The sequence below is a fragment of the Sus scrofa genome, chromosome 6 (genome assembly GCF_000003025.6).
Source record: "Sus scrofa isolate TJ Tabasco breed Duroc chromosome 6, Sscrofa11.1, whole genome shotgun sequence".
NCBI classification, from domain to species: Eukaryota; Metazoa; Chordata; class Mammalia; order Artiodactyla; family Suidae; genus Sus; species Sus scrofa.
Window position 1 is genome coordinate 155218615 of NC_010448.4, and position 24369 is coordinate 155242983.

Sequence of the window (24369 nt, forward strand, 5' to 3'; positions counted from 1 at the left end):
AAATACCAAGTGGGGTGTGGGGATGACAGGTCTGGACGTAGGTCTGTGCACATGCATCCGTGCCCTCCTGCCTCAGCATTGTGTCCTCCACATGCTTCCTTTTTTTTTTTTTTTTAATATTATTGGAGTATAGTCGACTTACAATGTTGTATCAGTTTCAAGTGCACAGCAAAGTGAATCAGTTATACCTGTATACAGATCCATCTCTTTTTTTTTTTGCATATAGGTTACTTACAGAATTACTGAGCTAATAACAGGGGCAAGAAGTCCTTTTTATAGAAAACTTCCATGTGAATCCATGCTTTGCACATACTATCTCATTTAAGGTCCTGTTCATGATAGCTCTGGAAATAGGTATTTAATCTTCATTCAACAGTTAAGGAAACTCTTGGCAGGCAGTTTAGTTGGCTTACAAGAGAGAGAGCCATGACTTGAAATGAGGATGTCTGGCCCTAAAGCTTATACCTTCTTACATACCTAGCATAATACACAGCACATTTTTGTTTGCAGTTGTCAAAAACTTGAGCTTCTAGGGGCATAGACTTTGTCTTATTCATCTGTTGCTATTACTCTAGCATCTGGCACAGAGACCATGCCCAGTGAGGGGCGAATGAATGAAAGAATGAAATGCAAGCCGTGTTATGCCAACAGAAAAACATTGTACGATAGCTAGCTACTGTTGGTTTTTTCTGTTTTAAGTGTGTCCTCAGATAATTCACAACCCTATGTAATGGGAAGGCCTTAGTCTGTACATCACATAGAGAGAGAGAAATGGACTGAATCATTTCAGGTCCTCAGCTCTGAGTTTGCCACTGATGAAAGAAGGCCTGATGGAGAGGTATCGGAAGTTGAAGTTCATGTCATTCCAGGAGATGCGTCTCGGAACACGAGGGCCTTCCAGGTTTTAAGAATCACATGAGCAGTTTCCCAACCTGTGACTCTTTGATGGAAGTTTGATGAGGTTAGAGATTGGAATTCCTATGTATTTTTTTTCTTCTGACGATGTGAACACAGCCAAGCTATTTGAATTCTGTGACGTTCATCTTTGTCATCTGGGAAATGGAGATGGTTAGGTCATTGTGAAAAGTAGGGGTAACGTTTCTAGACCATCTCACAAGAATGTGCTCTGTCAACAATAACTTTACTGTCCTTATTTTATGTGGATGTGTTTGAATTTGTGGTTAACGTGTCTTAGGAAAATATTATGCTAGTAATTATTGAGAGAGCCAGTTGCAAGACATGGGCTCACCGTACGAAGGATTGTGGAAGCATATGTCTGTATACACATGAGTTGGCAGAAGAGATATTGTAAAACCTTTTTTTTTTTTTTTTTTATAATTGTCCCCGGGTCATTACTTGATACAAAGCAATTACTCTGGCGTCTCACTATAAAACAGCTCATAGAATTGAGTGTAAGGAGGATCTTGGACTCTGGCCAAAGTCGTATTAAATGCTGGAAATGCCAAGGAAGCTCAGGGCTGACATTTCTCTAACAAGACTCTCAGACATGAACTTGTAGTGGGTAATGATCACTGGCGATGACCTGGTGTGTCTCACACTCCATATTGGGTACGTTACCCGCATCATCCTGTTTTTTGATCTTGATGCCCCTTTGGGGTTGGGTATTTCTAACTTTATTTCCCCCCCCTGCCTGAGCAGGACTCTCCGAGAGACCTATGTAATTTACCTGAGGACTTAAAAGAAGAGAGCCAGAATTTGCATCCAGGTGTCTGACCATTCTTTTATACTTGGTCCACTGACTTGACTTTCCTAGACATGGATGAACCAGAGAGCAACCTCGGAGCTTTGGATCTTTAAAGCCCATGGGGCCTGAACACCTGCATATCTGAATCCTGCTTTTCTCTCTTTCCAGGTCAGGATCGCAGTGAAGCCACTTTGATAAAGAGGTTTAAAGGTGAAGGGGTCCGGTACAAGGCCAAACTGATTGGGATTGATGAGGTTTCCGCCGCTCGGGGAGACAAGTTATGCCAAGACTCTATGATGAAACTCAAGGTGCTGTGCAAACATGTTCCTTTAAATTGTGTGGGTTTGCTGTACCTGAGAGGAAGAAATGATTATGGTCATTCTGCTAAACGTGTTTTTGTTCATGTACTGGTATATTACTTTTGGTGTACGGATGACTCACTGCATTTACTTAATGGGACGAGATGTCAATCATTTGGCACATGTTTCCTGAGCATCTCGTAGGTGGAGGTACTTTGCTGGCCCCTGTTTTACAGCATTTGAGCATAGCACCTTTTATTCCTTTGTCTTCACTCTGCAGTGCCGGTGAAGGTAAAAGTACAAAATCTTCAAGTTGTACAGTCCTACAGATTTTATAAATTTTCCACCTCAGTTTTGAATAGGTTTTATATGTTTTGCCGTATGATGAATATAGTAAAAGATGATATGATAATAAAAATCTGATTTTAGCCATTCTTGTGATTTCTAGTCATGTCCCCCAAATAGTTTATAATAAAAAGGAAAATATTTTTTAAAGTGATATATAACTAGATATTGGTATTTGGAGATCTCACAAAGAGGTTTCTGATTGTAAATGCTTTAAAGAAGCCTTTTCATTGAGAAATATAAGAATGAAATTGGAAAAAAATTGTAATACACAAAATAAGAAAATGATGTTATTAAATGGCCTTTAAACACACATAAAAACAAACATTGTTTGTTCCCAGATTCTTGTCTCCATGTGGTCCATGTTTCTTTTTTATTTTTGGCCATGGCTGCAGCATGTAGAAGTTTCTGGGTCATGGGTTGAACCTGTGCTACAGCAATGGCCTGAGCCACAGCAGTGACAATGCTTGATCCTTAACCCACTGTGTCACCAGGGAACTCCCCATGTTTCTTAAAGGCAATATAAAATATTAGCATAACCATTCAGCAAAAGTCCGCAAGATATCTTATACACTTAAGACCTATAATTTAATTATTTTCCTGATTATGAAGTCATAAAATGCTCGTGGTAAGATATTTTGAATATACAGAAGGATTCAAAGAGGAAAATTAAATCATCCACAATCCCCCTACACAAAGAAAATTAGTATCAATATTTGCATGTGTAACTAACACGCTCTCTTTGTATTTTTATATACATCTGTATGTATGTATGTGAATCATGTACATATATGTACTATAATTGGAATTACTATTCATAGTTTCATATCTTGTTTCCTTTCTCACCTGATAACATGCCATGAGTATTCTTTTCATATCTTTTAATAGCTCCTGAGGACCCAGCTTGGTCAGGGTAATTTTTTTAATGTAATAAAAAGGAAAGAAACGAAGAGAGAAAAAAATAAAGAGAAAAATGGCTGATCAAGTGCCTAGTAATATTAAATGAGGCAGTATTTATAAAACATATACCTTATATTGCCTTTTCTTGAATAGATGTTTAATAAGTCACAGCTATTATTTTTATTTATCCTGTATACATTTTCCCAACTGTTTAACATATATATCAGATGCTAAGACTGTCTGTGGTATATAGAGCTATAGGAATCATTTTCTTTTTAAAAAAAACTCTTAATTTTCTCAACTATATATGCATTACTTCCTTTTTATTTTTTAACTGTTAAATAGCAAACTTTATTTTAATAGTTATGAATCTACTATAAGGCATACTCAAGTGATAGATATAAAAGACATTAAAACCATGATTGCACAGATAGTATCCTTGGAAGAGGTTAAAAATCATTAAACAATGTTATGAGATTTTAGGAGAATCCAAGAATGAGCCCCCTTCTTCTGCCAAGTTCAAAGCTGAGTGATAAATAGACCAAAGAGTCGAACAGGAAGAATTCTAAATTCCAGCTTTATGGCTGATAAGTACTGGCCTGGAGGATGTGATGTCAACATGCAGTCACAGGGCATCCTTGAAAGAGACTATTCCACTTGGCTTGTGAAGAAGTTGGATAAGTGCAGCACCCCTCACCCCGCATTCATTGCCCCCTGCCCCCTGCCCCAGAGCAGCACCATGACTCCGGCATGAGATCAGACTGGAACACAGCTTCTCTACCAGCAGGCAGAATGCAGAGAGAGAACCTGCAAGGACGGAGCCACCCCCGCCTCCCCAAGGAGACCCTCAGCAAGGATGGGGATAAAGGTTGGGATCTTGACTCTTCCCGAAGTCGCTGCTGACTGAGTGTGAGGCTGGGCAAATGAGGATTTGCTTTTGACAGATATTAATTAAGAGGCATCAAGAGGCATTCCCTGGTGGCTCATTGGTTTGAGGATCCAGCCTTGTCATACCGTGGCTCTGGTTCCTGCTGTAGTTCGAGTTCCATCCCTCGTCTGGGAATTTTTATGTGCCACGGGCGCAGCCAAAAAAATAAAGATATCAAGAAAATCTCCAATAACCTGGTTTTCCCCCAGAGCCAGAAGTCTGCTGAGGAGGAGGAAGGAGCGGATGCATCACCTCCACCCCCACCCCACTCCCAAAGCCCCAGTGGTTGCATTCAGGAGACACTGGTCATAGGGCACCTCCTTGGCCAGTTGCCTTCACAGAAGCAAGAGCGTCTCAGTGGGTGTGCGAGGAGTCGGCCTGTGTGCCCTCCCGTTCTCCCTCAGGATCAACCCTGGGCCAGGCTAGCCGGACCAGGCCTGGCTATGATTGCTAACTGGGTGTGTGTGTCCTGCAGTGAAGTGCCCCGTCTGTCACCCCTTATAACCCTGAGGTCCCCAAAGCCCTAGGAGTTTATCCTACCACAGCACAACTCCTGTCACATGCTCTGAACTAGTTAAGGGTTCTTGGCTCCCAGACAATTTTCTTTCATTATTTACAAGTTGCAGAGAAAAATCTTGACATTTTCTTTAGGAAGCACAGCAACATAAACGATTGATTCTCTATTTGGCCACCGGCCCAGGAAAGAAAGACAAAAAAGTACAAAGTGCTAGTTAGCCTTGCAAAAAGCCCACTTGTTCACGTCAGGCCAGATGAGGAATAAATTTTTTTTTAAATCTGCTTTTCTTTGCTTGACTCACTGAAGCTGGTGCCTCTTCCTGTCTTAGAGTTTTCTCTTGGATTTTAGAGATTTGAGAGGGATTCATAATGCGAGTTTGAGTGAGCCATTGCCTGTCTACCAGTGAAGCCTCGTTGTCATCCTGTTTTAATTTTGTCAACAAAGCACTTTATATTATCTCTCTGGATCTTAGGAGGTGTAGATATTAGCCCCCTGTCTGGGACTAAGAAGTCTGAGGCTCATGGAAGTTATAGGATTTGCCCCAGGACCTCATTTAATTTGGGATAAGCCGAGAATGCAAACCTAGATCCCCAGATGTCCAGTTTTTGAGAACATATAGTTTAGTGCTTAATTATATTCTGTTTGTATCTGCATTGAATGTATCTTGGTCCCCCCACCCCGGATTTAAGCCCCTGCCCATAGCTCCTCCCCACCCTCTGCTCTCCCATGGGCACCTTCTTCAGTGGAGTCCAGATGTCCCGAGAATGCAGTCCTCAGGGGCAAGTCTCTGGGCACAAAGAAGGACAGTGGAAGGTATTTGTAACCCCCCCCCCGTTTAGGGGGAAAATTGAAACTCGGGTTGTGTTTTTTCCAAAGATCATACAGCTGGTAACTAGTAGGGCTGAGATCAGAGACCGGGTTTAGTTCATGGAGCTTTCTGGAATAGCATTCTAGGTTTTCAGCCATTCATGCTTGCAGCCTGTCGTGTTTGCACACCTGCTTGACATGTTCTATGGAGATTCCAGTCATCCCATCACATGCAGGCACCCTGCTAGGCGGGGTTTCTCAGCTGGGTATCATCTTTTCGGATTCTCATGGAGTCCCTCGGCCTGGAGAGGGCCGCCTGGCCCCTTCCTCAGGATGCTGCCTATGTGTGACCCCCTTAGGGATTCCTGCATCCACCAGTCCACATGGTGCCTCGAGCCTGTATTGCTCCACAGTAGCAGCGCTAGTCCTGGTGGTGATGGTCACTCATTATCCAAGCTCTCTGCACAGTGTATCCTTTGCTAGGTGCGGTAGGTACGTGGTTCTTTCTTCTGAGGTAAGACGTGCGAGTACACTCAGTTCAGATTCTTCTTCACCCCTGAGTCTGGAAGCTGGTGGTTCCACTGGTTTCTCATCACTGCTCTCAAAAGAGCATCTCCCCCCCCACCCCCAAGAGGGTAATAATGGAAAGGACCCTAACATTGGAATTTGAAAGATGACTGAATTCCCTCTGTCTTCTTAGTTTCTTGAGGTTTTGGGTGGTCACTTGACCTATGTCCCATCACAGGTAAAATAAGGGAGATAATGCCTCCTTCCCAGGATTGCGGCATCAGCTAATTTATATGACAAGTGAAAGGATGCCTACCATTTGGGAGGTACCCAAGAAAACACCTGACTCCCTAATTTCCAGGTTTCCAACAGTGACTTTATAGGTCAGGTGACTAAGTTGAGGCACAAAACCCCCAAAAGGCAGCTACATCCACATCTTCTGACTCCCCAGCAGGCCCTGTCTCCTGACCTCCATCAGGTCTACATCACAGCCATGAATAATCTGCAGGAGGTGAGACCCTGCGGCCTGCCATCTGGTGGCACTTACTTGGACTTGGTGCAGTTTTCTAGAGCTCGACTCCTTCTCTCTTGCATTTGTCCTAAGAAGCTGTACCACCAGCAGCCCCACGCAGAAGTGCTCCCGGAACATGCATGTCTGCTCTCTCCATCCCAAATTCTTCAGCCATGTTCTGCTGGGAAGTTCTCTGATAGCCACTTGGATTCACAGGAGGCGAATCAGGGCATCATCTAGTCAGCACTACCATGTGCCAGCAATTAGTGCTGTTTGATGTTGCAAGAATTCCAAGAGCCAGGAATTGTTAGGACCCACTTAGAGACGGGGATACTGAAACTACGCTTCTTGACCAAACATGCAGCCCTCTCCCCACCATGTGCTGTATGTCCCCAAGCAAGAAGGACTTGAGCAAGAAAGGGGGCTCTCTTTCCTTGGGCACCATCCTTACAGTGCTTCCATTTATAACTGTTCTGCTTCTTGTTCTCTTCTGCGCACCTCTGGAAGCTGAGGTTGAAGGTTAGAGGGATGACAGCATCAGCTACTGTACTCCACATCCAGCCAGGAGCACCAATTTCAAAGTCAAGTTTTCATGGGTTCAAAGCCTGGCTTGTTCGCTATCCAAGTGAACAGAAAGTCACTTCACTTTTTTGAGTGCCTTTTTTTTTTTTTTAAATGCCAAGCTCGTCTGCAACACTGAGCCCATAGAATTTATACCACAAAATTCTGAGCACAATTGAGCTTTTGTGTTCAACAGGTGAATATCTCATATGCCAGAGGGTGTCACGAGGAGAAGAGATTGAGGGAGAAAGGAGGAGATGCAGTTTGGTGTGGAGGGTGGAGGGGTCAGAGGTGGTATCTCTAATAGGGTGACCTTGAAGAGAAATGCAAGTTACCCTTGCAAAGACCTCTTCTGATCAGCCCCAATGTCCTTAAAATTGTCCCTCAGTGAATGTACGGAAAATCAGGCAGCACACAGAGGAATCTAGAAACATTTGAACAGGAAGAGGGGTTAAAGAGTCAGAGGACTTAGTTTTGGGGAAGGTCATTCTCTTTAACTATTTAGAGGGTAATCCTTGGAGGAGGGATCTCATGGCAATGGGTACCAGCCCTGAAAGGCCAAAAAAGGAATACCTGGTAGGGTTATAGGAAAGGAATCCGGGCACATGTAAAGGAGTCATAACTGGGAGTTCCCCTTATGGTGCAGTGGAAACGAATCCGACTAGGAACCATGAGGTTGCAGGCTCAATCCCTGGCCTGGCTCAATGGGTTAAGGATCCAGCATTGCTCTGAGCTGTGGTGTAGGTCACAGACGCAACTTGGATCTGGTGTTGCTGTGGCTCTGGCATAGACCGGCAGCAACAGCTCCAATTAGACACCTAGCCTGGGAACCTCCATATGCCGCAGGTGCGGCCCTCAAATGACGGAAAAAAAAAAAAAAAAAAAAGTCGTAACTGCCCCATTCTAAGAGTCTGGAGAATGGAAGTATAATTTTTAGCTTTCCTACCAACTCTCCGTGCCGTCTCAGGACTGTCTACCCACCTTTCTGGACATCATTTTTTTCAGCTGCCATTGGAGAGCTTTTGGACTGATTTGTTTTAAGGTTTTCTCTGGCTCTGAAATTCTGTATGTCTGCAAGTACGTAAGAGGTGCTTGAGGTTGAACGGAGAACTCCTGAGGGAGTGTGTTCCCTCCTAGTAGGAACCAAACAGGAGCTAGACCACAAACTTCAAGGGGACAGCCATTCTTTTACTAGGAGAAATGGATTTTTTATGGCATGCCTCCAGTGTAGCTGGCATTGTGCTGGCTACTTTACATACGTGTTCATTTAATTCTCTCAAACATGCAAGAAAAGTTCGTATACTTGAGGAAGTAGAATTGAGAGTTAAATTGGATGCCCAAGATCACAGGCGGGAGTATAATCCAGATGTTTCAATTCCGTGGACTGTTCCCAGCACCCAGAGTGAAGAGGATCAGACACCCTCGAGAGGGTGCCCCTCTCTCTCACCTGCCCGTCATTCCTCATTCTCTTCACTGAGACCGGGGTTGAGGACAGCCCCACAGACTTTTCTCACCTGGAAATAGGAAATCATTATTATTTTAGACTTTTCTACTCCTAAAAAGCACCCAGAGTGATAACCGCTGAGAGTTGGAGTTACTCTAGCCCTCTGTGGAATCTAATAATGACCAAGGAGCCACAAGCCTCAAAACACCTAATGCAGCGTCAGCAACAGCCCTTGAGTATAAATCCCTTGAATGGCTTCCCCTAAAATGAAGCCTGTGCTCACCTGAATTGGCCACCACAGAGGCTAATTTAAAAAGCAAGTGTCTTTACCCTTAACCTGCATTGTATCCACTTTGGAGGGGATGCTTGAGAGCACATCCTTATAACAATGATTTGCTGAGTATCCCCTGCCCTGCAGGGACTGTCCTGGGTACCAGGGGTGGAGCAGTGAACAGAGGAACATACTCATACGTACCTTTTGTGCCATTTACTGTCTGATGGACACATACGCATGTCTTCAGTTTCTAAAAAATGTGAAAAGGCAGGGAAGCGTATTTTCAAGATATAAGATGCACTTCGTAGGTACTTTCTTTGAAAGCACAGGAAGGATGGGGAAGTGGTAGAGGAACATACAAAAGTGGAGGGGGGACTGGGGACCCCAGATAGATGACTGCGATGATCACACTTTTTCTAAACAAAATTGAGACATTCCATCTGGCAATGATTGTTCATTTCTTTCTAATCTCCAAAATTAATTTGTGTGAAAATGTTCCCTGGAAGTATAAAATGAAAATTGCATTTAGAGAAGTTCCCATAATGGGTCAGTGGTAATGAACCCGACGAGTATCCATGAGGATTCTGGTTTGATCCCTGACGGTGCACAGTGTGTTAAGTATCTGGCATTGCTGTCAGCTCCAGTGTAGGTCGCAGATGTGGCTCGGATCCTGTATGCTGTGGCTGTGATGTACATAGGCTGGCAGCTGCAGCTCTGATTGGACCCCTGGCCCTGGAACTTCCCTATGCTGTGGGTACAGCACCCCCCCCAAAAAAAAAGGCCAAAAAAATCACATTTAGAAATATATTCCATGATTCACCTTTATTTAAAGGGTCAAAACCATATCCAATAACAAAACCCAGTGAAGGGAGTGATGAGAAGGCCATATTGGGTTTCTCCTGGGGTCTCAAAATTCTTAACCCAGCATCTAGGCACAAAGTAGGCATTCTGTGAATCTTGGTTCATCAAATGAATCAGAGTTCATATATCTATTTATACAGCATTAGCACAGTGAGGACAGCAATTGTCCTAAAATATCAAGAGTATGCAAGCCCACTGGGGAAGGCAGCATGGAAGGGGGAGGAGGAAAAGATGTGTCTCGTTGGTGCCATCAGTTGATGGTATCCGGCAGGCCTTTGGGACCAGAGGGAATTTTCAAATGAAAACACAAAAGTAAAAACCACATCCTTCCTTTCAACAGGGCGTTGTGGCTGGCGCTCGTTCCAAAGGAGAACACAAACAGAAAATCTTTTTAACCATCTCCTTTGGAGGCATCAAAATCTTTGATGAGAAGACAGGGGTAAGTAAAAGAATCACATGGCATATGGTGAAATTGACTCCATTGACAGATGTGCCCTTAAGAGCCTCTCCTCTCTGGGCAGGAATATCAAACAAGCATAAAAACACATAAAGCAACTGACAAACTTGATCAACTCTGATCATCCATCAAAGGGAGGCTCTTCCCTGACTTGGCCACAGTGTGACTGCACCATGTTTCTTATTGTGTAATTGGGATGAAAGTGTCACGCGGTCCTGGAAGTGTAATGGGAGATTGATGTGCTTTGAGGAGCGGAGGGTCATGTGACAGCTTAAGTTAAATTTCTTTGTGTCTTGGCACCTTTAATGACATACATCCTAGAGAGAGACACATGGGGGTCTTCTGACTTGGTCAAAGCATCCAGACTCTGTTGAGTTTAACCTGTGGCACCTTGCAGTTGCTATCATCAAAAAGAATAAATGGAGTTTTCAGTCTTAAAAAAAAAATCTATCACTGCCTGGCCAGGAAGTGTAAGGGCTGATACCTTTGCTGAACCCACTGAAGAAATGGTTTGTGTTTGTAGCAACCTCCCAGGAGCAATTAGATTTCACACGTATCCCCAGGACTTGCCTGGCATTGTTGGCCTTCTTTGCTGATGATAAAGAAAAAACAGGAAAACATTCTGTGATTTGTTTTGTCCAGAAAGCCAGAGTCAAGTGGACATGTTTTCCCTTTATTCTTTCAGTACATTATAGTTTCTATAAACACCTCCGCCTATATCACTTCCTTTGAACTTCACAGATTATTTACTGTTCACTGTGTAAACAATACTCAGCTCGCCAAGTTATCTAACTGTAGTCATTTGCATCATAATTTTCTCCCCTTTTTTTCTGGTTCATATTAGGATACCATACGGGGAGTAGGATGATAATTTAACATTTAATTTAAAATGGATTTTCTTAAAAGTTACTCCTGAGTAGCTAAGAATAGTGCAGATATTTTTACACCCATGTTCACACCATGTGCATAACAGCATTATTCACAATAGCCAAAAAGTGGAAGCAATCTAACTGGCCCTTAATGGATGAATGGATAGACAAAATATGGTATCTACCTGCAGTGGAATATCATTCAGCAATAAAAAATGAAGAAAATTCTGACATAAGCTACAACACGAGAGGCATTATGCAAAGTAAAATAAGCCAGGCACAAATAGTCAAATGCAGTAGGATTCCACTTAAATGAGGTATCTAGAGGATTCCGATTCATACAGACAGAAAGGAGGGTGGTGGTGGCTGGGTGGGGTCGGGGGGCAGTGAAGAGTTCGTGTTTAATGCGTATGGATTGAAATGTTCGGGAAGAGGAAAACACTGCCGGCGACGGATGGACATGATGGCTACACAACAAGTGCATGTAGATTATACCACTGAACTGGAGACTTCAGAATGGTTATAGTGATGAATTTTATGTTACGTGTATTTTACCACAATGAAAAAATAACTAGTAACAGTAACTCCCATTTGGTGCGTACCTGCTCTGTATTAGGTACCTGTTAGTTGCTTTGCAGTTTCATACCTGTGAGAGTCCTGAGAGAGAATAATGATACCAACGACTGCATCAGGCACATCATATGTTCCAGGCATTGTTGTAAGCCCTTTGTAAGTACCAGCTCACTTAATCCTTGAAACAACCCTATGAGGTAGATACTGCCATTATCTCCATTTGATAGTTGAAGATATTCAGGAGCGAAACAGATAGGTAACTTGCCAAAGGTAGGTGGTAGTGGAGACAGGGTTACAACCTAGACAACCTGGCTTATAGAATTGGCATTTAACCAAGATGTCTGTAATCTCTCAGACTACATGACTTTTCTCATATACACCCAGCATGTAGGAGGCAGAGCTGGCATTGACCCTCCAGTTGGCTTGAGTCAAAAATCAAAGCAGTTGACCTCTGTTTTATAGGGAAAGGTGGCTCTACTTGGGATGCTCGGGTAAAAGGGAGTTTAGAATGAGACAGAAGCATCAATAGTCAGGGGGCTTGAAGGCTTCAAGGCAAAGACCCTAATGCACGTCTCTTATGCCTTAATTAAAGTATGGTTTCTGGGAAACAGGAAGTTTTTCTTTTTCCCTGAGCAGACGGTAGCTTGGAGACCGGTGCTCAGTGTTGAACCCTGCATTTTAGAACGGGTACAGTCAAATCGGAGAACATCCTGATGAAGACACCAGGGGACTGAAAACGATGCTGGGCCGACACCTCTTCACACAGATGTGGCTTCGCGGGATCCTGTGTAACACACAGGAGGCAGAGAGCTCTGGGCTTGTAGACACTTGGAGGATAGTGTTGACTTTTTAGCATCCTTCATGGGTGGGCGCCGAGGAGTATGGATCAAACCCAACTGAGGGATACGTTCCCAAAGCTTTGTGTGCCCCAATGTGTGTCATCATCTTTAGTCTCCTCCCAAGTCCATGCCCATTCATCACCATGATGTTGCATCACCAAAGGGACTGGAGTGAGACAGTGTATCTGTTACTTTATGTCATCCAGTGCCGTGTCTTGGGGCTTTGTTCTTCTGTCAGGTACCCCACCATCGAATAGTCCTAATCACTAAACTTTAGCTAATGAGGAGCAGTAGTTTATATTCTTTACCCGAATCTAAATCCTCCCTCAAGGAGTTCCTGTCATGGCTCAGTGGTTAGCGAACCCAACTAGTATTCATGAGGACACAGGTTCAATCCCTGGCCTTGCTCAGTGGGTTAAGGATCCGGCATTGCCATGAGCTGTGGTGTAGGTCACAGATGCAGCAGCTAGGATCCTGCATTGCTATGGCTGTAGTGTAGACCAGCAGCTATAGCTCCAATTAGACCCCTAGCCTGGGAACCTCCATATGCCTCAGGTGCAACCCTAAAAAGACAAAAGACAAAATCAATCAATCAATCAATCCTCCCTCAAGACTAACTAAACTGGCCCCAAAGACAGATACCACCCAAACCTTATAATATGATTTTTGATGCTTTGGACACAAAGAGAACAATCATAAAATCATTATTTCAGCTCAAAGCCCTTTGGTGTTGTGGGAAAAAATGCCATACCCGAGTGGAGAATCAGGAGGAAGGCCGTTAAATGCTTTTGTCTGGCTTAGTCTGCTCCAGTTCTGTTTGATTAGCATTAGGTCCCCTGTCCCTGGGTTTCTGCATCCTTAGCTAGTTAATTTGTCTCCACACAGGTCTGGGGAAAACTGGTGCAGAGGAGCAGATATATTTAAGCCTGAAGCAGAGAAGAGGGTGGGGCAGGACATTCCCTTATTAATCATGTTCATCTCTCCCAAGAGTCATTCAGTAGAGGAATTGCCATCGTGGTGCAGCGGCAACGAACCCGACTAGGAACCATGAGGTTGTGGGTTTGATCCTTGACCTCGCTCAGTGGATTAAGGATTTGGCGTTGCCCTGAGCTGTGGTGTAGGTTACAGACAGGGCTTAGATCTGGCGTGGCTGTGGCGTAGGCCAGCAGCTACAGCTCCGATGGGACCCCCTAGCCCGGAAACCTCCATATGCTGCAGGTGTGGCCCTAAAAAACAAAAAACAAAACAAAACAAAAAAAGAGTTGTTCAACAGAAGGAGGAGCTGACTTCAGTGTGAGTCAAGAAAGAGAACCCAGACCAGGTGACAGGAGTTTCTGGGAGGCATTTTCAGTTTGTAAGTATGGAAAATTTCCCTCTCGCCAGAGTTAGATGGACCACTTTCTGTGCAGGTGAGTTCCCCATCCCTAGGAGGATTCAGGCAGCAAGCAGGTGATGGGGATGCTGTGGAAGGAAGGCGAATAGAGGATGAGGTATTGACCAAAGTCGCAGCTAAGCGCATTCCTGAGATCAGTTTTAATATTCTGTTCCTCCCTTAAAGGCATCCCTATTGATGTGATTTATCTTCAGATAAAGGGAGGTTTTTCAAAACACCATTGGAGATTATAAGCAGGAAGAGTTTAGGGAATCTTTGTCATCACCCAGCAGGAGACCGACTGAATTGTGCAAGATAAGAATCTAAGTGAAATGTTTTGTCCTACATATCAAAGAAATGGAAAACTGGGTCTTTGTCATTTGGAATGACAAATCTTAGTTGTTTATCATGTCTAAAGTATTCCTTCTCAAGCTTGGCTGCACTCTTGTTGTTTTTTTTTTTTTTTTCCCAAAACCAAAAAAAGAAACATTAGCAGAACGTGACAATAGCTAGAATTCGAAAAATCCAAAAGCTGTCAAAAATATTTTGATCCCAATTAAAGAGACCCTTTGCAGCAATTTACACCTTGTCTTGAATTTCAAAGGGCTCTTGATCCCAATCCTTACATGAGGAAATTTTGCTTTATTATTAGTATATCGCAGGGAGTAAATCAATATCGAAAGCTGTTCATATTTTCAGATTCGTAGGTATTGCTAATATGTCAAAAGGATCAGCGAGAATGCAGGAAATGTCACATAGAAACTCACTGTTATTATTAATAGGAGGAGCCGTAGCAAATCTGGAGTAGAATGTACATCAGTATGTTACCAGCTTCTCAAATCAGACCAGTGGGCACCAAAGTGGAAGTGATGTCATCTTCATTTCACAGAAACTGAGATTCTGGGAGTGTCCCTGACTTGGCTGGAGACTCACAACAGACCTCCCAACCCCAAATCTTGTGTCTTTTTAGGGAAAAAGCATTACCTTTCTCCCCATTTTCAATTCTGTTTCATAGAATTACTGTAATTTGTGCCGTGAAAAATCATAATGATTGCAGGAGCCTATAGAGAAGTCTGTTTCTCAGGATAGAGGGCAGTGGTCTGTATCAGCTTTTAAGATACAGCAGCATCGCATTCCCACAATCGCAGGTGAATTTTGCTTGTTTACTTAGTGTAGCCAACCCTGATTTGGCACTGTTATGTGTACCCTTCTAAGGACATCAGAGCAGTTCTGTGAAGTTGCTGCTCTTATTAGCATCCTTTTACAGATGAGAAAACTGAGGTCCAAATAATTTACACAGCTCACAAGAGGCAGAGCTGAGATTCAAGCCCAGGTAGTCTGGTCCAGGGTCCTTATAAGTATCATTGACAATAACATACCTTTCGTAGTGTGTTTGGGCTGCTATAACAAACATACTACCAACCAGGCAGCTTATAAACAACAAACATTTACTCCTCACAGTTTACAGAGGCTGGAAGTTTCAGGATCGTGGCCCCAATATTTGATGTCTGGTGAGAGACCACTTCCTCACAGGTGGTGCCTTTTTGCTGGGTCCCCGCCTGGTGCCCCTTTTATGAGGGCACTAATCCCATTTATGAGGTCTCTACCCTCAGGACCCGATCACTTCGTAAAAGCCCCACTTCCTGCTACCATCCCTTTGAAGGTTAGAACTTTAGTATATGAATTTGGGGATATAAACATTTTATATATATTTTATATATATATATTTATATATATATATTTTATATGTATGTTTTTATATATTTTTAATATATATTATATATATATTTATATATAGTATATATATTTTTATATATGTATTTTATATATATATTTATATATATATTTATATTTGGACCATAGCAACATCCAAGATAGTAAAGATTTCCTATGATATGTATTAGAGCAGATTCAGTATTACCCCTTAGTATCACCACTATTCACTTTCATTCTGATGAGCATTCCTGGGTGCAGGTAAAAGAGGTGGAGTTATAACTGGGCCTGTCTTGTGGGTAGAATGTTGGCAGTGGAACCAGTAGATGGTCGGTCAAGAGCATATTGGATGCCTATTCTGTGCCATGCGATGCTCTTCTTTCCTGAGGATTCAAAGATGAAGAAAATACGTCCTTGCCCCTGAGCTGCTCAGTGTCTGATGGTGAAACCAGACTCACCAAGTGAACTGACAGCTGCTAAGACACAGGTGTGAATGGAGTTGTCAGTCCTCAGCGGATGGAGACTGAGCTTCGCTAGGAATATTCCGGACGGCGTTCCCAGAAAAGAGCACACTTATTGGCAGTGGAGGAGTGAGCTGGAGAGGACCACATAAGCAAGTCAGGGGAGAAAAAAAAAAAAAAACATATTTCTAAATGTACAAATGTCTGAAAGAGAAAGATATATGGGTTTGTTCCTTCTTCCTTTTAGGAAATGATTGTTGAATACTTCTGTCAACACTCAGATGAATGAAGCTGTATCTTTTTGCTCCTCACTGTTCTCTCTCTGGCTAGCACATACATGATGTCCTCATAACAGGTGCTCAGGAGTACTGCATAGACGATAAAATGACTTTAGTGATTGCCAATCAGCACATGTACCCAGAACTAGGGCATGGCAGTGAAGAGGTGGAGAGCGATGCAGGATTGAATGGTATCCCTCATAATAGAGGGGTCATGATGTTTTAAATGCAGTGGCTGCACTTACATTTCAGGGTTGACTTAATCATTTATTTCTCACTGAAGACCAGATATCACCCTCTTTGCATGTCCCCCAAACAGGACTGTTCTTCACCTTGTTCTCACTGGATGTTTTGAGTGGGACTGGGGGAGAGCAGCTGAGAAGGGGCAAGGGAAATTGGTCCTCGGGAAGATGACGGGGAGGACAGTGAAGGGGCTGCAGAGCAGGATGCTGGGACCTGCGACGTTGTCATCCTGAGAACCATGGCAGCAGTGCACAGGACTCTCTCGCGAGGCTGGCTGTGATGACTAACCTGAAAGCAGGACTCTATGGCTTCTAGCAGTCTTTCAGCAGTCTTTCCTGGACCCTGACTCGTTTGACACCCAACCATTCTTGAAGGTTGTATTACCCCACCTTTTACAGATGAGTCAACTAAGGTACAAGTAGGATGAGTTGTTTGCTCGAGGCTACTGCATATAGCAGGAGTTGAAGTCAAATTCACGTTTATAACTCCTAAGCTTGTTTTATTTCTTTGACTCCAGAGATTCTCCACTTGACCAGTTCCATCATCATGAGGGCTGTTTGGGAATTCAGTACGGGCATTTTGGGTGGTCACAACGCTGTCTTTGAGGGAGAGGGTAGTGATGCAGGAAGTCGCTACAGGCAAGGATGGCATTTTGCCATGGTTGGGACAGTCACAGCAGAGATGTTTCCCATGCTATATGACTTGAAACATCTTAACACACATTCATGTAGATGAAAAGCCTGCTTCTAATTACCTGAATCTTCCTTACTCACTTGGATATAAAAAAGGTAATTTTCTGGAAGTTCCCATTGTGGCTCAGTGGGGTATGAACCCAACTGGCATCCATGAGGATGTGAGTTCAATCTCTGGCCTCACCCAGTGGGTTAAGGATCCGGCATTACCATGAGCTGTGGTGTTGGTCACAGAGGTGGCTTGGATCTGGCATTGCTGTGGCTGTGGCATAGGCTGACAGCTGCATCTCTCATTCAGTCACTAGCCTGGGAACTTCCATATGCCACAAGTATGGCCCTAAAAAAGCAAAAAAAAAAAAAAAAAAAAAGTAATTTTCTGCCATAGTGATCATACTCCTACAGCCTAGGAGGTAAGACATATATAAATAACTATCAACTCAAAGCAAAAATAATAACATGATAAGAGAAAAATATAAAATCATCATGAGAGTTCAAAAGAAGAAAGGATCTCTTCCCACTGAAAAAAAATATGACATGATAGAGAATAAAGGGCTGAACCTTGAAGGAGGGGAAGGGTTTGAAGTTGGAGATTTAAGAAAACCAGTATCCGGGCAATGGGAAATTATTGGGAGTGTTTGCTAAGGCCCTAAGGTGAGAAAGTTGTGAAGGAGGGCAGGTGTGGAGAAGAGTAAGATGTTTGGATATTCTGGATGAGAGGATGTGTGATTGCCGTCACTGAGAGAGAAAACCACAGAGGTGGGCAGGGCCCCATTGTGAGGCCTAGAACATAAGGCCAGAGAGTTTTGGTTGACTCCGGTCCACTACAGCCTCAGTTACTATTCAGTGTATTCTGTGGCCCTGAAGCTGCACTAGCTCTACAGAGAGGTAGGGACAGTGACTCTAAGCCTGCCCTTGGCCCGTAAGATGCTTTCGTGCAAATCAGGGAACCATCCCCTTCTCCAAGGCTCATTGCCATGGATGACTTTTCCTGGGAAACTGTTGGAGTAAGGATACATGTTTTTGATGCTTGCATGATGACCAGCTGCTGGTAGTGCCATGAAGCTCCCCCCTCCCCTGGCCCAGCTGCATGGAGCAGGTCTGGGAGAGCCTTTGGAGCATGAGCAGAATGCAGGGGCTGCCGTCTTGCCATTTCCTCCGCACACCCGCACTGCCCAGCTTCCAGGACTAGTTCAAGGTGACCTCCCCGCCCCCGACTCTGAATATCCTTCTTCACTCAGTGAACACCTCAAGGTCCAGCAGTGTCACCCACAACAACAGTAGCAGCATGGCACCATACTTCCCATTCGTCGAGCCCTTTCTCAGGCTTTGTTAAACTAAGTGCTTTGCACATTTTACCCTCTGAGCAGAATCCATATTGGGGTTTCCAGATCCATAGCCCACGCTTCTTGCCAGTTTGGTCTTGACACCAGAGAGTAGACCTAATGAAAGGAGCTTCCTTGGATCTAATCCTGCCCAACTGTGTGGTTATAAAGTAATTTTTTATTAATGACTTTGTACCTGCTTTACTCTTAAGATAGCAATAATCAAAGCCCCTGTGTCTTAGGGTTGGTGCAAGATTAAATAAGGATTTAATTTTAATCCCTTAAGACTTAGAAAAGTGCCTGGTAAAATAAAAGCTCTAGTTATTAAATATTATTATATTATTAGCTCTATTGTCCCCTCTCTGATATGGACTTTTTTATGTCCTCTTAGCCGAGTTAAGATATCCTCTTCTAGTCTTCCTACAGTGTCTCTGCTCCCTCCTATCACGGCACATCTGTATCATAATGAGTTGACTCACACTTCCTTAGACTATGGGCTCCATAAGGTACCTGGTCTCATCCACTGGTGTATCTGCAGAGTTTCCGCACGGATTCTAACCTGTGACAGATGCTGGGGCACAGCGAAGGAAGGGGATGAAGGCAGTCAGGGAGAGATGGAATGAAAGAGAGGGAAGGAAGGAACAGGAAGCAACGAATAAGTCAACTTATAATAGAACTGCTATTGTCTGGGCCAGATACTGGAGCCCACGATGCTACGTACCAAGGACGCTGGCCTATCCATGCAGGCAGTGAGAGTAAGACATGTGATTCAGAAAGAGTAAGACTTACAGAACGAATAAGACATGTGATTCAGACTTCCCTGGTCTGGGACGTCAAGGATGAATGGTCCCTTAGGTATGGACTAACCTACTCATTTTCAAGTAAAGAAATTCACAACCTAAGGAGAATGGCTCTTGAGACCTCGCAGCAAATTATGTGCAAAACACCTAGGCTTGAACATCCTCGGGACAGATCCTAGACACTCAGGGATGCTCACAAAACAGGAGGTAGAAAACATCTGCCTCCCTCCCTCCACTTCCTTGCTTTGCCTTCGTTTTCCTTTCTCTTTTCTTCTCTCCTCTGTACCATCTCCATACTCTGCTTATTTGCCCCAGTGTTCAGGCTCCAGCATGCCTGATGGCAGTCCCAGATCCATTTTAATATCAAAGAGACTGAATATTGGAGAGGAAAAATTGAGCCTCTGTGTGTTTAGTGGGATGATATTGGATTTTAATTTATCACAATAAAAAATCAATTTGTAGCTCAAAACCAACATATTTTTAGAAATTGGCTTTGTCAGGAAGCTGCCTCTCTCAGATAATTTCGACAGGGGATAATTCATAATGGGAAAAGTATGCTCATATTACTCTGGAAAGTGAAGACCATGAATGTTTTTAAGCAGAAATGTCCTAGCTTTCCCTTAATAAATCATTTTATCAGTTTTGGCCTTTAAGGAGGTAAAATTTTCTGGGATAGCTACTTTTATATGCATGGTCCCGTTGAATTCAATCCCTAAGAACTCAGCTAAGCAAGTAATATTAGGAGTTCCTGTCGTGGCTTGGGGTTAACGAACCCAATTAGTATCCATGAGGATTCGAGTTCCATCCCTGACCTCACTCAGTGAGTTAAGGATCCAGCATTCGCTGTGAGCTGTGGTGTAGATCACAGATGTGGCTCCGATCCATCTTGTAGCTGTGGTGCAGGCTGGCAGCTGCAGCTCTGATTAGACCCCCTAGCCTGGGAACCCCCATATGCCACAGGTGTAGCCCTAAACAAATGAACAAACAAAAAAGAAAGTAGTATTATTTCCATTAAATAGATAAGGAAACTGAGACCCAGAGGGGTAAAGAACTTGCACAAGGTCTCATGTCCACCAAATGAGATGACTAGGAACTGACTCCAGCAGGGCAGGGTGGGAAGGCCCTTGTTCTTTTTAGTTCCTAATGGTGGTCTCCTTTTCAAGGTCATAGTCAGAGTCATTTGCAATCTGGTAACCGTTCATCTGTTCTCCAGGGGAGAAATCTAGCTGCCCTTAGGGTTGTCATCATTTCGACCAACCCTGTGACTGAAGTTTCTCGGCTGTTGTCTGGACCCCAGAGGGGTGTGTGAGGTGCTGGTCTCAAAGTGGCAGAGCCTAGATGTACAGCGTGACCTTGAGGATGGCTCATCTGCTGACTCTCTGGGACTCTTTCCTTATCTGATCCCTGGGGTCATTCTGCAGACTTTTTCCTCAAGGTCCAGATGCTGGACCTGGCGTGCCTTATGGTCTCGTAACCATTTACCAAGGCCAGCACAGACAATATGTAGACAAATGAGCTTGGTGAGTTCCCACAAAACATGATTTCTAAAAACAAGTAGCTAGCTCTGCTCTGGATGATAACAGGGATCTTTTTTTTTTTTTTTTTTTTTTGACTTTTTGCCTTTTTTCCTTTTCTAGGGCCGCTCCTGTGGCATATGGAGGTTCCCAGGCTAGGGCTCTAATTAGAGCTGTAGCCACCAGCCTACGCCAGAGCCACAGCAACGTGGGATCCCAGTCACCACGTCTGCAACCTACACCACATCTCACGGCAACGTCAGATCCTTAACCCACTGAGCAAGGCCAGGGATCGAACCTGAAACCTCATGGTTCCTAGTCGAATTCGTTAACCACTGAGCCACGACAGGAACTCCCCGAGGGATCTTCTAATTTGCTTGTTCTGGCCCCACGTGATGAGCCCTCTAGGAGAGCAGGATGAGCGCCATCTAAAGGCCTCTGGTTTTCATCTCTGGGCCCTTGTTCCCTGCTTTTTGGTGGCTGATTTTGGGGATGAGTGCTTTTTATAAACTCGGAAAATAGATGCTCGGCTCTGGGAATTGTATTAGCAACTGTAGAAGCCACTGCTTGTTGAGCACGGCTTGCCAGGTACTATGCCAAGTGCTTCAATACCTTTTTCTCATTGAATTCTTGCAGTCTGTCTCTTAGTTATTGTTGCCATTTTACAGACGAGGTGACCGAAAGGGCAGTTGGGTCCCTTGACCAAGATGACTCTTAACTTTTTATCCATTTATTCATTGAACAAATATTCCTTGAGTACCTACTGTGTGCCAAGGAGTATTCTCAGGGGTGTGCTTACATTGGTGAATAAAAGGAGCGTCTCTACCTTGTGGATATTAGATTCTAATGTGGCAAGACAAAGAAGAAACACTAGACGTACCTAAAGAATATACTTTGTTAGAAAGTATTGAGTGCTATGCAAAAAGATAAAAGTAAAGCAAGGTCATGGATTTCCCAACTGTACTTCCTTCGTCCTTGCAGGAGGGCCTGTGACATCCGCGTATTGTAAATCACAGATATTCACGTGCTCTGGGAGCTTCCTCTAGTTTTGAGGGTCAACTGAGTAGCAGAAAAAGACACTTCTGAAAATGCTCATCCAGATTCCAGAGGCCGTTACACTTGATAAATCAGAGCTGTCCGTTTGGGTGTCTCTGCTTTTATTTAGACGGCTGATTGCTTTATCTGGGATCTGCTTTTATTATTTTTCTATCTTGCGCATTTGTTTTAAATTTTAATTTAGAACTCATTTTCCCTGACTGTGCCTTGGATATTTAATAAGTGCTTCTATTTTTATGAAGACACTCCTTACAGGAGCTGTTTGTATCGAAATGGTGAGGCTGTAATTAGGCCCAGCACCCATGTGATGGTTCTCGGTGCTTCTCTCAAGTACTCCTCCGTGCGGCGGCATTCATAATCCTGGGGATTATAAAGGGATGCGTGACCTAGGTCAAGGTGAGAGCCTGGGAAAATCCCCCTCTTAGAGGAGACTCTGTCTGGCAAGATGTCCGTGGTGGACCCTGGATCTAGATGACCAGAGACATGCAGAGAGGTCTGGGTTCCTTATCAGAAGGCTGAATTTGTACCATCCCTCAGTTACAAAAGGGTAGGTCAGGCGGGAAGGATGGAAACAACGACGGTGATGATGATGCCCATAGCAATTGCTGTTGTCCCAGATCTGGCACCTGCATTACGCACATTTCGTTTCATACTTTGAGGCATCACTGAGCTTCTTAGTGGGTTAGTGTTCTCCTCTGGAGGAGGAGAGCTGTCACTAACTCGCCAAGCTTTACAGCCCTCCTACCAAATAGAGGTATTGGCTCTGGTTTACCCAGGACGGCCCTGAGGTTCAGAGAGGTGCAGTGAACTGCCACGATGTCTCTGCTAATGAGGGTTGCCCTGTCCCCGACATGATTTTAGACCACGCTGGTTCGCTGGCCACAATAAGGAAGCTGGTGTGTGGCTATGTCTTACATTGACGGTTAAATGTTACCTAGAACAAAACAACATTGCTGGCTGACTTTTTCATCATTAGCACATTAATATAGTTACTGACACTGTGTGTGTGTGTGCACACACACATGGTCAGTATACTTATTTATGTATTATTTATGTATTTATTTTGTCTTTTTAGGGCCACACTCGTAGCAAGCATATGGAGGTTCCCAGGCTAGGGGTCGAATTGGAGCTGTAGCCACTGGCCTGTGTCACAGCCACAGCAACACCAGGTCTGAGCCTTGTCTGTGACCTACACCACAGCTCACAGCAATGCCGGATCCTTAACACACTGAGTGAGGCCAGGGATCGAACACGCAACCTCATGGTTCTTAGTCGGATTCGTTTCCGCTGTGCCACCACGGGAACTCCTGTGCAGGAAACATTTTCCCCCTTTTCCTTTCTCTTTCCCCATCCATCTAATTTGCCTTTATCTTCTTCCTCATCTCTTTTCTGTACTTTTGTATGCATGTATTCAGTCCTCAAGATACAGTCATCTTTTTTCTATTGCCACATATATTTTCCAAAGACATTATTAAATACTTACTGCATTGAAGATAGAAAGTACAATCAGCTGTAAAAAAAAAAAAAAAGCATAATATATTATGCCCACGAGGGGACAGTAATATCTAATTGAGGGAAACTAACATTTATTGAGCACCTACTATGTGTTGAGCTGCATACTAAATATTATATAAGTTCCCAGAGGACAGAAACTTTCGCCTTCTCCCAGCCATCCTGTGCCCTGACAGCAGGGGGAGCTTTCCCCAAGGGTGGGAGTTCCTTCGGGGTCCTGTGGGTTCTGCACCTTGATATTTTGATTCCTGGGCACCCTGCAGACTGGAACATGTGCAGGTATGTTTTGATCTGAAGGATGAGAGAGAGGTTAGTTTGCCAGAGCGGGTATGATGTGAGAGATGACCTGGGAGTGTTACATCCCCTGGGCTCAGTGAGTTACATGCATGCTCTCATTCATTTCTCGAGATTACACACTATGAACCAGGTATTACCAATACCATTCTGACGGGGGCATTGAACATGGCACATGGAGGAAAATAAAGATGCTTTTGGCACAGAGGACAAACACCAATGACCTGAGTGGAGCCCAGGGTTTCAGTTTGTCTGATGAACCCACATCAGATGCAGCCCGTAGCCGTTTCAGCAGCAGGCAGCACTCTTACTGTGGCTTCAGCCAGATAATTCTTTTGGGACGGACACACACACACACACACACACACACACACACACACACGTATCTGTCCACACCCTTCCTTCAAGCTGCCTCACTCACAGAGTTTAGGGATTTGCCCAGCAGGATAGATTTGACTTCTTAAACTATTTAGAAAATCGGAAGAGTTCAGATCTGCAAGAAACTACACAGGAAGCATGGCCTCAATATTTAAATACAAAATGCCTATACCTCCAGAGATTGAGGTTTGAATTTTTTAGGCTATCTGAGAGATGTGCAGGCTTTTAAATTATATGTTTAAAATTTTGAAAATAAAGATTGTACTGGCAAGTGTCTAAACTCAAGACAGTCATAACCTCACTTTTGAGGAAGAGATACTTCCTCTTCAATATAAAT

The 24369-nt window shown here is 43.8% G+C and overlaps 1 protein-coding gene across 34 annotated transcripts in view; it reads left to right on the forward strand.

Annotated features, from left to right (window-relative positions):
• DAB1 (DAB1, reelin adaptor protein) overlaps nucleotides 1-24369 on the forward strand; it is a 1217809-nt gene that overhangs the window by 1062020 nt on the left and 131420 nt on the right. For all 34 annotated transcript variants that reach the window (XM_021093137.1, XM_021093135.1, XM_021093141.1 and 31 more), the window contains 2 exon segments: nucleotides 1874-2013; nucleotides 10000-10098. In XM_021093137.1, the coding sequence (XP_020948796.1) occupies nucleotides 1874-2013; nucleotides 10000-10098 (239 nt within the window).